The sequence below is a fragment of the Dryobates pubescens genome, chromosome 12, assembly GCF_014839835.1.
Source record: "Dryobates pubescens isolate bDryPub1 chromosome 12, bDryPub1.pri, whole genome shotgun sequence".
Lineage (NCBI taxonomy): Eukaryota > Metazoa > Chordata > Aves > Piciformes > Picidae > Dryobates > Dryobates pubescens.
Genome location: NC_071623.1, coordinates 19201754 through 19214651, shown reverse-complemented (window position 1 = coordinate 19214651; position 12898 = coordinate 19201754). Strand labels below are relative to the sequence as shown.

At 40.3% G+C, this 12898-nt stretch overlaps 1 protein-coding gene across 1 annotated transcript in view; it reads left to right on the top strand.

Annotated features, from left to right (window-relative positions):
- Nucleotides 1-539: 539 nt before the first annotated feature.
- SH3BGR (SH3 domain binding glutamate rich protein) overlaps nucleotides 540-12898 on the top strand; it is a 31469-nt gene continuing 19110 nt past the window's right edge. The window contains exons 1-2 of the mRNA XM_054165870.1: nucleotides 540-794; nucleotides 7211-7396. Coding sequence (XP_054021845.1) covers nucleotides 750-794; nucleotides 7211-7396 — 231 coding nt within the window. The 5' untranslated portion in view covers nucleotides 540-749. The remainder of the gene's footprint in view (nucleotides 795-7210; nucleotides 7397-12898) is intronic.

Here is a 12898-nt window from a genome sequence, read left to right as displayed (position 1 = left end):
ATCACCCTCCTCAATATGAGAAAATGCTGGCACATTTATTTCAGAGAGGTCCCTGAGCTTTGCAGTGTGGTTCATGATCTGAATTCTTTAAAGCTGAGAGTGTTTGTAACTGAGGCTTATTTCCATATGATCTCTGCTATAATTACTTCTGCATCTATGCTCCCCTTGCCCTCTCATTCCTCCTTCCCCTATTTTTAATATAAATTTGCAGCTGTAACTCTGGAGCCTCCTTGTCAGAGTCAGGGAGAGGCCACAAGCCCTTTTATGCAGGAGGTAGCTGCGACAGTGCCCATCCAACATTAAACGTTACACGACAGCTTTGTGATTGCCCCCAGCACTAAGTTGCCTGTTCTCTGTCCCTTCTCACTTGTCCCTTCCCCCTCTCCCAAATATTTCTCCAGCCCTGTTTCATTGGTGCACTACTCTCCTTTGCCTTTTTTGGACTGGCACCCTGTCAATCTAATGCAATAAGGCCAGGGGCAGGTGCAAACCCCTTGCTATAGCTCCTCTTACTAACCAATCCTTGACTGGCCTCTCGTCCCAAAATACCTAAGAGCCAAGGGAGTGGGAAAGCCCGGGACCCTGGGGAGAGGGAGAGGCCAAAGCTGCTGGATTGCCGGGTAGCGGGGGGGCATCCGTTGAGGACCTGGGTTAGCCCAGGAGCTGTGGAACGCTTGGATTCCTCTTGGAACTCTGGTGACTTGTGGATAGCAGGCGTGCTCTGCTGATTCATTTTCGTTACTGTCAACATGGTGATCAAAGTCTTTGTAGCCACATCTTCAGGGTCTACAGCGGTAGGTGTTTCATTTAACATACTTCTCTTTCTGCTGGGATCAGGTTGGTAGATTAACCTGTAACATCTCTGGACAACCTGAGTTTGCATGGAGAAAAAAAATTACTGGATTTCTTCTAGTCTGTATTCCACATTTTGTTCTTGAAAGCTACTCAAGATGTAGAGGATTCCTATTAATACAGACTGGCTTGCGTGTGAGGTTTTACTACAGGTATAACCTTTACATATAGATTATCTGTCATTTAATAGATTTACTTCTGTTTGAAATAGCACATGCAATATATATTCACTGAAGAAGGAAAAAGTCGATATTGTATTTGCACAAAAGTTAAGGTGGATTATTTACAGCAGAAATTAATGTATTTGTTTTAAAAAGAGACTTTAAGATGCTGCTACTGCATCTGCAAAGCAGGAACTCTGTTTAAGAAAGAGCCTGGAGCCAAAGTAAGCTGAAAAAAGCTATGCAGAAAAAAAACTTTTCCCCATCCCCTTCCCTCTCCATAGGTTTTTTGTTTGTTTCTTTTTCCTTCAGCTTATTTGTGTGTGTGTGTGTATGTGGGTCTCTTGAAATGCCACACTGATGATTTTTAGCATTGGTATCTACTGCTCTAGCTGTCAGCATAGTATATCAGCTGAAAGGAAGGGCATGTGAATAGTAGGGAGGTTGGAAGTCTGTGGGAGGTGGGAACCGGGAAAGGACTCTTTCCTTTTATAACCAGTTCCCAGATGAGCTCAGATTGCAGTTTTCCTTTGGCAGTCCCTCACTCTCAGTGACACAGCTAAACAAACTGGCTAGTGTATGCACATAGCTGTAAGTACATCTCTGTCTCTCTGACATCAGGTCTGTGTCTTTAAGAAGCTTCCAGAGTTTAAGGGCTAAAAAACCCACCCCTGCTCATGGGGCCATTGTCTTAAAAAAGAACCAGGGGCATTTGGTAAAATTCAAGTTGGAATATATCTAAGGAAGTTTGCAGCTCTCTCATCAGCTTGTCTCACCAGCCTATCACTAAGTCTGACACTCAAAATTTACTATTGACATGATAGCTTTTCCTCTTCTGTAAGAAATCTCAGATGCAAAGGTAATTTGTAGTCTGGCAGTTACTGCTCAGTTAGCTTTATAAATTGCCATATACTGTGCATTGGTGATCTTCTCACTCTATTAAGTCTCCTGTTTTGTCATCTTTGGTTGACCATATATGAGTTGTCCCTTTGCCACACGTGTTTTCAGAGGAAAGTTGTGACTGTGACTACATCCCCAATGCAGACATTCCATGTATGTTTGTTGGGGCCATCATCATCTTGTGTGCCTCAGGCACAAACTCCAGATAGGGGATTTGGGCTGTTCAGCAAGGCAGTTTTGAGTGTTTTGATTAAACACCAACATTCAGAGATCATTTGTGCAATTAAGACTAAGATTATCATATATTTAGCACTAGCTGATCCCAGATCTTTCCTCTGCTATACACATTCCTTGTTTCTGCTCCAAGCTAGCAGCTCTAACACCTCTTGGAGTGCATTGAAGGGAGGTGTATGCTACACTGAACACCAAGCAACATGCAAGCTTTATCTAGACATTTTGAACTGTTGAGCATTGATACTGTGGCTTATTACTGCCAAGAAAGATAGCTAATATCAATGAACTGTAATAGGTTTTAAGCTTATTAATGCCATTTCCCCCCATACGTTAGTGTCCTGGTTTCACTGGGACACAACTGTAGGCTAGGCTTGGTCTGCAGGCCATTAACAGCTTTGAGTCAGCTGGGATAGCTGACCTGAATTGGCTCACAGGCATATCCCATATCATAAACTTCAGGTTCTGTGTAAAGGGAGAAGTTTACTGGGGACAGGGTGAGTCTTCTGCTCCTTGCTCCTTGCTTTCTGGTCTGTTGCGACTATGCCATGCTCACTGGGCTGAGTATAGATTCATATACATCATATTAGTATGGCTGTTTCATGAATTCTGTTTTCATTCCAACCTATGCTTTGTCTTTCCTGATTTCCCTTTCTCTTCCTGGTGATAGAGCAACTGCTATAGTTTAGCCCTGGATACAAACTAAATGTAGATAGCAGCCCACAAAAGCTGTTGGTGAGATCCCAGACAGTGAAAGGAAGAATATGGCATCTTTACACAGTGATTTGGCTATTTCCTTTTGTCTGCTGTGTTAGGTGTGTCACTGAATCACAGAATGTTAGGGGCTGGAAGGGACCTCGAAAGATCACCTAGTCCAACCCCCTGCCCGAGCAGTGATCCCGGTAAGGGGGTTGGACTAGCTGCTGTGTCTGTGTTGCTGCAGTAATCTTCAGCAAGCAGCATGTGTTCAGATTACTGATACATCGTTGCAATGCCAAACACAATATTCAGCAGGAGCAGTTTTCCATGTGTACTAAAAGGGACAGAAAGTTGTCCTTTCTGTGAGCCTTTAATGAGTTTTGGTAAGTCTAAAAAAATTCATGCAAGGAGACACCCAATATATGGCTAAAATCCTATGAAAAGCAATTTTTGTATCATCTTTTCCTGAGAAGAATGAATTTAATTCCTCCAGATCTTCAACTGGAAGTTTATAAATTGTTCTAGTAGCACTGGTGTTCTCTTCAGTTTGGCTGATCTTCAACAAATGCATCTTGTTCACTTTGAATTTCAACATGAGATGAACTCGGCTTCTTCTAGTGTAAATCAGCAGAGATTCATTGGTAAAGAATGAATAATGTTTCTATCCTATGTACTGCACAGTCACACTGCAACTGGCTATCATGTTAATAAATACTTTTTAGAAGTGAATGCAGTGAACTCTAACATTCTGATGCTCTGGATCTGATGCTTGAATGATATAATTCAATATGTTGCTAGGACAAATTGCATTTTCTCACCTCAGTGACTCAGAACTGTATTTTAAATAACTTCAGCTTTAGTATCTTTCTGCTCCAAATTTAGCTGATATGGAACTATTCATTAGGGCAAGCAGAAGTGGAAACTACTTATTAATAGTGCTAAAAAGTACTAAATGTCTGTCTTGGAAAAAGCAGTAAAAATATTTCATTACTGGCCGCAGAGGTGTTTAGAAATGGGTAATATCCTGCAAGATTCTAAGGCGCCATCTATAAATGATGGGAGAAAGGGGGTTCATGTCTTACATAGAGGAACTCTTCCAATGTCATGGTTAGGGCATCTCAAAAATCCTTTTATTCCCAATGGTTTTGGTGACTTTTCTGCCTTCAAATCTGTAGGTCTCAGAAAGGCTGAGGAAAATGTAGACTGTCTGAATTACTCCCTCTAAAATACAGGATAGAGGGCTGTCACCTGTGACTGTGAATCTAGCCATATATAAACCTGAGCTCAGTTCAATTTCAAGTCAAATCAGAGGTTAGAGTGTGAAAAATGGGAGTAATTATCAGGAATATGTAGTCTGTGCAGTGTTACAACCAGAAGATGCAGCAGTTCTGCCTACCAACATTAATGTTCCACTTGTAAGTTGTTAACTATTGTTTGGTTTTCCATAGGCAGTTGCATTGTGCTCTGGATTATGAGGATATAGGTGATAAAATAATGCATCAGGTGAAAGTAATATTATCTGTAGCTTTTACACTATAGATACATAATATTTAAAACATTTTTTTCCTTATTTTAAGGGACTAGCAACTAGGAATGGTGGACCTTAAGCATTATTGAAAGGGAAAATTATATTGATGCAATAATATCCTGCTCAGCACTTCCAGGGGATCTATGCCCAAGTACCCGGAATTCTTCTTATGCCATCAGACACAAGTAAAGCACAAACAGGCTGATTCAGTCTCATCCATTCTGGGAAAACCTTTGCATGTCCTCTGTGGTGTTAGGTCCTGTTTGCTGCTTGCCCAGCTACCTGATGCCAGCCACATTAAAGGCTGTCTTAATGATTTCAGACTTAGCATGTGTCCCAAGTCTTTTACTCTGCCTAAACCCTAGTAATCATAAGCCTTAAGATGTGGTATATCTTCTGCACAGTTTATTGTTGTTATCATAATAAGAAATGTCTTGCCTTTTCCTTATACAGATGTAATTGCATGTCACTTTTTATTTTCCCTCTGTATTAACTTTTCACACAACCCTCTCCGAATTTTTGGTTTCAATCCTGGTTCTGTCTGAGCCTTCTGTGTGTTACATAGCGCAAGCTAAAGAAAAATTGTTTATCTGGGTTTAATTCTAAAAGTTTGAAATTAAACAGGTCAAAAGTTTAATTCTAAAAGCACAGCTACAGCTGTGCTCCTAGGCATAAGCAAGGGAGCACAGAATCTATAGCTCAGTTTCCATTACCTCCTCAGAGGAGATACTAGCTATTCCAGGAGCCTTATCTACTTCAGTGCTTCTGTCCAAAGAGACAAGCTGACACTGAAATTGCAGCTGACAGCACTTGAGCCTACTGGCTTTCAGAGCATGTGGTGAAACTCTTAGTACTGGGTCATGCAAATTTTATTATTTATACAAACACTATCCTGCCACTTCCTCCAGTGAAGTGTCCCTCAAGCAATCCTTTTTGCCTCCTCAATGTGTTCAGCAAATAACTGTGAAGCTAAACAGCCATTAAGAAAATGATCTCTATTCAAAAAGTGAAAAGAGAAATATAAATAAGCACCTTTGAGTGCTTTGAGATCTGTCATCTGTATGGCTTTTGAGCACTTTGGATTAGTGCTTCTATTCAGATTAGTTTGGTTTTGTTTTGTTTTCTTAATCTCACCATAAACATCACATCACATCATATCACACTGCTGTCATCAAAATGTACAGTGTTTTATATTTGTTATTTTTTATATGCAAGCATAGCTGTCTAGATAAAGAGATCTTTAAACAAGAAACAGAAATTTTATCCTTAATGATGACAATTAATTCTTCCAATACAGTAGGTTATCCCTCTACGTCAGGTTTTCAGTTTTGTAGATTATAGAAATACATAACCCTTGAAATATTTCTCATATGATTGTCTCAGACTCATTCACACTGGTTTAGTGTCCCTTTAAATTCAATTGTTCAGATGTTTGAATACTGGAAGGCATGGTTTCAAATCCTATCACTGAATCAAAGAATCACAGAATACATCTGGGTGGAAGAGACCTCAAAGACTATCCACTCCAACCCTTGACCCAGCACAGAAGGGTCAACACTAAAAACACTAACAACTGGTCCCTAAGTACCAGGTCCACACACTGCTTAAACACCTGTGCAGACCATTCCAATGTTTGATAACCCTCTCTGTGAAGAAATATTTCCTTACATCCAGCCTGAACCTCCCCTGGCACAGCTTGAAACCATTTCCTCTAGTCCTGTCACTTGACACCAAGGAGAAGAGGATGCCCCCTCGCTCCAGCCTCCCTTCAGGTAGTTGTAGAGAGTGATGAGGTCTTCCCTCAGCCTCTTCTTCTCCAGACTGAACAAGCCCAGCTCCCTCAGATGCTCCTTGCAGGTCATGTGCTCCATGTTTTAGACTGGATGTTAGGAAAAATTTCTTTATGGAAGGAGTGGTCAGGCATTGTACCAGGCTGCCCAGGGAGGTGGTGGAGTTCCCACCCCTGGAGGTATTCAAGAAATATGTGGGCATGGCACTTTGGGACATAGTTCAATGGCCATGGTGATGTTAGGTCAATGATTGGATTTGATGATCTTAGAGGTCTTTTCCAACCAAAACAATTCTATGATTCTATGATTCTACAGTGAGTAGTGCATCTTGAAAATAAAGAAGTAAGTTGGGTACAAGCTTGATGCCTTGATCTATATGGAACTACATCCTCAGTCTATACAGAACTAGCATCAAAGGGAATAAGGGCCATGATTGAATTTTAGGTGACATAGAAGCTGTGTATAATATGCTTTATTTGTATATAATATGTTCCTCATTGTCCTGCTAGGACATCATTGTGTAATGTGGGAAATATTCAAACACAGGGTGTACTGGATTTTCATTGTGCTTTCACTCATATTTAATTATGCCTAGCGTTAAAGAACAAGGACAGAGAGAAACAAGTGGCTCATGGAAAGCTAAATGTCATATGTAATGAGTAGGAAAAAGGATACTGTTACATGTTGAGGAGGAGAGGAGAATAGGTGCATTCTCAGACCTGTGCTGACTTCAGGCAGGATTAGTTTAAGTATCTGGACACCATACTCCCAGATGTAGAAACGGAGAAGGAGGCTTCCTGCTGAGCTTTGTTTCTTCAATGGAAGCATCACTACTTCCAGGGAGGAAAGAAAGACACTGAGAGGGGGAGTTAATGACAGTGCTCTGGGTGCTGGAAACTGTTGAATTGCAGCTTCAAAAGGTTTCGTGGCTACTGGAGTAGTGTATCTAACTTGACATACTTGCATTAGTTCTGCTTGTAATAGCAATTACTCTCAGAAAAAAATTCTTTTGTAAAGAAGGAATTTTGTTTTTCCTCCTTCTTACACAGATCAAAAAGAAGCAGCAAGAAGTAGTGGGCTTTTTAGAAGCCAACAAGATTGACTTTCAGCAAATGGATATAGCAGGTGATGAAGACAACAGGAAATGGATGAGAGAGAATGTCCCAGGTGAAAAAAAGCCTCAAAATGGAATTCCTCTCCCTCCACAGATCTTCAATGAGGAGCGATACTGTGGGGTAAGAAGCTGTTTGGAAATTTAAATACCATCAGAGAGAACTGTTTCACAGAAAGTGACTCTTCTCCTTTACTAAGGAGTGTCAAACAAACTCCTTAAGACAATTTGGGATTCATGTTGAAAGAACATTTTTTAGAAAGCATTTTTCAGGCCCATAAAAAGAATGAAACAAAAGATAATTTCTTTTTAAGAGAAAAATGCACGTGGAGGGAAAACTGACTAGAGAAACGTTGCTTAACAGACTGTATGGCTTGTCTCCTGCAGACCTAGAGCCCATGCAGGACCCAGAGGCAAGGCATGGAATTGGCCACATGTGATGTATTCTGCATTTTCCTTTCACATTCTCCTACCTTCTACCTCCCTCACAAATTGTCCCACTGTTGGCGCTCTGCCAGCACTCTCACTTCAGCTCCTGAAGACAAAAGACAGTGTTGTCGAGGTGACACAATGGCTTCTTCACACAGTATCTCAGAATGACCAAATGTACACTGTAAGAACAGCTGAGCTGCACTTTGAGGAATAAATACTCAGTTCTCTGGTTTGACCATATTGAGCTACACAGATTAAGTGGGGGTCATAGCAAGGCTATCTGCTCTCTCTAGCTCTGTTGTACTTTCCTGTTTGAACTTTCAGTTACTCTTGCATAGTGATTATTGATAGTTTCTTTGTTTGACACTGACTCATCTGGGTGCTAGGAAGCCAAGTAGGTGTCTGAGGCACCAGGGTCTGTGAACAGGAATATTTTTTCCCCATTATATTACAGAAATAAATAGGAATTACGGTTGACAGGAATAGTTTTAGTATGCCATTTGAATTATTGAAATTATATTGCTTGTTCAATAAATGTCCAACTCTACATAACAAAAAATGGCAACACTCATCAGATGCTTTTATATTTTCTTATGGGCATATAACAAGTTATTTCTCTTGAGTTTGTTCAAATCAGAGATAGAAAATACTGTATCAGCATGAATATTAGGATAGTGAATCAAAAGACATATCTGAGACAGAGTTTGGTTGGTTTTTTTGTTCTGGTTTGTTTGTGTGTTTTTTTCTCATAGTCTGGATAGAAATACACGGTCTGCAAACTGCTCTGATATGATAGCTGAAATGAACTTGCAAAGTACTCTGAAACGCAGGTCACATAGTGAGCCCAGTTTTAAGTTACGCCACAAATCCAGTGTGAGCTACTGCAAAGGTTGTTTTGAGAGAGAAGGGATTTACATGCCACTAAGTTTTCAGAATTAACTTCAGTGCTCTTAAGGCAAAAGGTGCCAGTATGAATGATGGACTGCAATTGTTTCCTTATTTTCTCACAGGAGTCTTAAAAGAGAGCTTGGTCAGAGTTCATGTGCATTTCAACAGCCATTCTGCACCAATAAGAAAAGTATAATTTGGTATATTTTACTTTGGATTTTGTGACAGCCAATTCTGCAATAAATATTTCTGACATTCCCTGGAGAACTGACACAGTGAATTAAAGAGTAATTGCTTTACAAAGTGTTGTGCCTGGTCAACCTTGCCCTTAAATGATAAATATACAGTTTTTACTCCATGTCTGACTCTACTTCAGGAAACCCAATGATCTATGTCTTGAAATAAATCTAAGTTAAGAAAGAGAGACTTACAAACTAATTCAAATTTACAATTAATCTTAAAGTCTCCAGAATTCTAATCTACCTGTCTCTCAAAGCTCATAGCTCATAATCCCAGTGAGTGCACAACAAAGATTCATTTATAGCATCATTATTTCCAGATAAATAAGGTAGTGAGATCCATATCAGTACATTAGCCTTACCCTTCTTTTAAGAGGAAGACGCCTTAAGGGAGCCGCACAGTGATTGTAAAGTGGGATTATGTGGGCTGGTTGAGAACATGGCCAGGGGCTGGCAGACTGGTGCAGAATTCCTCCATGCCACATGGTCTTTTGTAACATGTCTACAGTATAAAGCTGGGGATTTGCATTCTACTTCCCTGCATAACCTGTGCAGCAGGTCCAGATTTATTGTTTTGACGTTCAGAACAGTTTCACACTGTTTAAAGCTTACATGATGTATCTTAACTCTTCCCCTGTGTCCAACTTCCTTTGTCCTCAGCCACTTTATTAATAATAGGACTGAGAAATGTGAAGGTTTGTCTTAGCCATGGACTCCAGTCCAGTATCCTGAATTCATGAATGTCCCATTAAAATACATTCTCTTGTTAGTGAGGTCTTCAAAGGGCATCAGTCTTGAGGCATCTGAAGAAGCTTTGGATTTTTAGCCTGGGTATATGCAGCCAGATTATACCCTTTTCCTGGTGTGCTAAATCACCCTTTAGCTTGAACTGCTCTAGCCCAGTGTATTTGTAAAGGGAAATGAGATGCTCTATTATCCTCATTTTGCTATACTAAACAAGTTCTTTATACTTTTTATTTTGGTAAGACTATTTCTCTTTCTCCTTCCTCTTATCTTTTTTCTTTCATCGTTTCCAGGTAGTCCTTTGGTTTGAGATCGATTTGTTACATTTAATTTCCGTTTATTCTCCTTTCTGAGATCACTCTTTCCCACTGCTTCCCATCAACCACCCTGTGTGCCTGGCTCCCATTCACACATGTGCATGTGTATACATATTAGCAGCATGCTGGCCTGAGAGCACTGGCCATGGGAGATGAAATTTAAAGGTAAAAGATTTCCTTCCTCACCTTGAGAAAGGAGGATTTAGAGAGAGACATGACAACCATCAGGTATTTGAAGGGCTGCAGCAAAAAGGAATTTATTATTGGTCTGAGTTCAGTACTGACCCTGCTTTGAGCAAGAAGTTGAACTAGATGATCTCCTGAGGTCTTTTCCCTCATGAATTATCCTGTGATTGTAAGATTTTGTAAAATACATTCTGTTCCACACTCACTGGATGTGGGACAAGATGTAATGAGCAACAAATGCAGCAGAGAAATTTAAGTCAGACTTCAGAAAAAAATAAGTGGTATTCAGGAGACTGTCTCATTATCTCATTAAAGGTCATTACCAGTGGATTGGAGAAACACCTGTTAGAATAATGTCTTTGTTCCTGCCTTGGAGAAATGATCCTTTGAGATCTTCAATCCCCTCTTCTGCAGCTCAGTGACAGTTTAGGGGTGGGGCTAAGGAAAGAGGGGATATTGGGACAGGTGAGGAGGCTTCCTTTTAATGCTGGAATAGACTGACATAACAAGCAAGTAAAGGCAGTCCTGATGCTAATATTCTTCCCTGCTAATACATAAAAGTATCTGCATCTTCTGGCTTACCCAAAAGAGCTGCTTCACTTCCTAACTTATACTGTAAAATGGAGGTTTCTTATGAATGCATTTATGAAAATACATCAACTGTGAGCAGTGTTTTTGTGAGGTCAGAGAAGCTTAAGTCTGTCCTATAAGTGCCTGAATCTTATTTTCCTTTCAGAATTCTTGGTATTGCTACTTGAAGATGCTGATTAGAAATAGATTCATTTTGTATGCCTGGCTATAGCACCAATTTCAAGCATCATTCTAATCCAACAGCATTGGCAGTTATGTTTGTATTTGATCTTTTTCTTTAGCTGGTTCTTTGCTCATGTCTAGACAGATGTCTGCATCTGTGTCACTTTCTAAATATATTGAGCACTCTGTTGCTCCTGTCTTTGCTTTTGCTTAACAACCCCCCTGGAAAAGTGGATAAGAAATGGAATGTAAACTTCTGGTTTTCTCTGAAAGCTGAAATATCTGCTTTTCTCTGTAACCTGAAATATGTATAATAAAATAACCATGTACATTTTGTTTTAAAAAGAATCTCTGAATTATTAGGTAAGACTTTTATCTGGTACTTCAGACAACTGCTAAATATGCAGAAATCATAGGGACCTCTGGAGCTCTGTAGTCCAGCCTGCTGCTTAAAGCAGGGATAACTTCAAGGGTAATTTATACTGCTTGGGACTTTGGCCATGAAGTCACCAAGAAGAGTGTTCCCATGCTCTCTCTGTGTGCTGTGACCTGGTGCCATGCCACCCATGTAGGGAAAAACTTTCCACTGATGTCCAATTGGAATTTGCTGTTTAACTGTCCAGCATTCCCACAGTGGTCATAGAAAGGACAATAGTGTAAAGTGCATAGTGATGTGTATGTGTGAGAAACCCATGGAGGTGTTTTCTTTTTTAAAGGAAACATTTCACTGTATTTGTCAAAGACTAGTTCCAAAGACAAATGACACCACTACTCTCTGCCTAGACCATTTACTTCTTCCCACACAGATATGAAATTATTGCTTACCTGAAATAAATTGTTACTGCTCATTTTTCTTACTACCTGCCTTGACAACAGTTTTCTTTGGTCATTCAGTGAATGGAGATGTGAACAAGTTCTCATTAGGAAGGTAAGAGTGCAGATATACAATACAAAACTATGCCTTGATCACTGCAGTCATCATGGCTTTTACTCCATGCTAAGTACATAATAAGCTTGTTCCTCAGTGTAAGTAATCTTCCATTTACTACAGGGTGCCACATGTACTGTGGGATTCCATTGTACACTACCAGTTGGCAAGGAGTACCTGGTAGAATGGTAGGTTATAACTTCTTACAAGGAGTTCCTCTGATCGTTCTCGTGTTGTATTTGTGCGCTCAGGTGTGGTTATCTACAAAGCTACATGTGTCTGGAGATTTCTATTAACACTTGCTGTCTGCCGCTTTTCCTCTGGGGAGTAACTAATGTGGCATACAAAATATCAAGTCCACTTCATGGCCCATCCTTTTTGTAGTCTTTTCATTTCCCAGCCACAGTTTGCTTAGGCTGTTTTATTGAGTGTGTGGTGTGCAGGAGCACACAAGTTTCCTGAGTTTACAGGGCCCCTCAAAGGCCCATGTCAAATTCCAGCCCTTTGAGTTGCAGAAAATGCTTGTATTCCTGTTTGCTTCTAAGTTTATGTGTTAGACATCAGATGCTGGCTTTCTTAAACACTTAGGGCAGATGTGGGTGCCACAGTAATGTGAAAAGAGCAAAGAGATAGTTTGAGAATTGGGTGGTCTGGAGCAGCAGCAGGTATTCTGCTTGGTCAGAGCAAAGTGTGCTTAGGGGCTTCTCCCAGACAGGGCAATTGCCACTGCTTGTACTAGGTCTGTGTGAAAGCTGATCTGCCCCTTAGATAAATCAGTGAAATGGGCTGTCATTTATCCTGTCTGTTAAGCTGTGTTACCTCTTCCAAACTGGACTGAAATGTCATTGAGCCCAGTGTTATTGACATGAATGGAATGGAATGGAATGGAATGGAATGGAATGGAATGGAATGGAATGGAATGGAATGGAATGGAATGGAATGGAATGGAATGGAATGGAATGGAATGGAATAGAATAGAATAGAATAGAATAGAATAGAATAGACCAGGTTGGAAAAGACCTTTGAGATCATCAAGTCCAATCCATCACCCAACACCATCTAATCAACTAAACCATGGCACCAAGTGCCTCATCCAGGCTTTTCTTAAACACCTCCAGTGATGGTGACTCTACCACCTC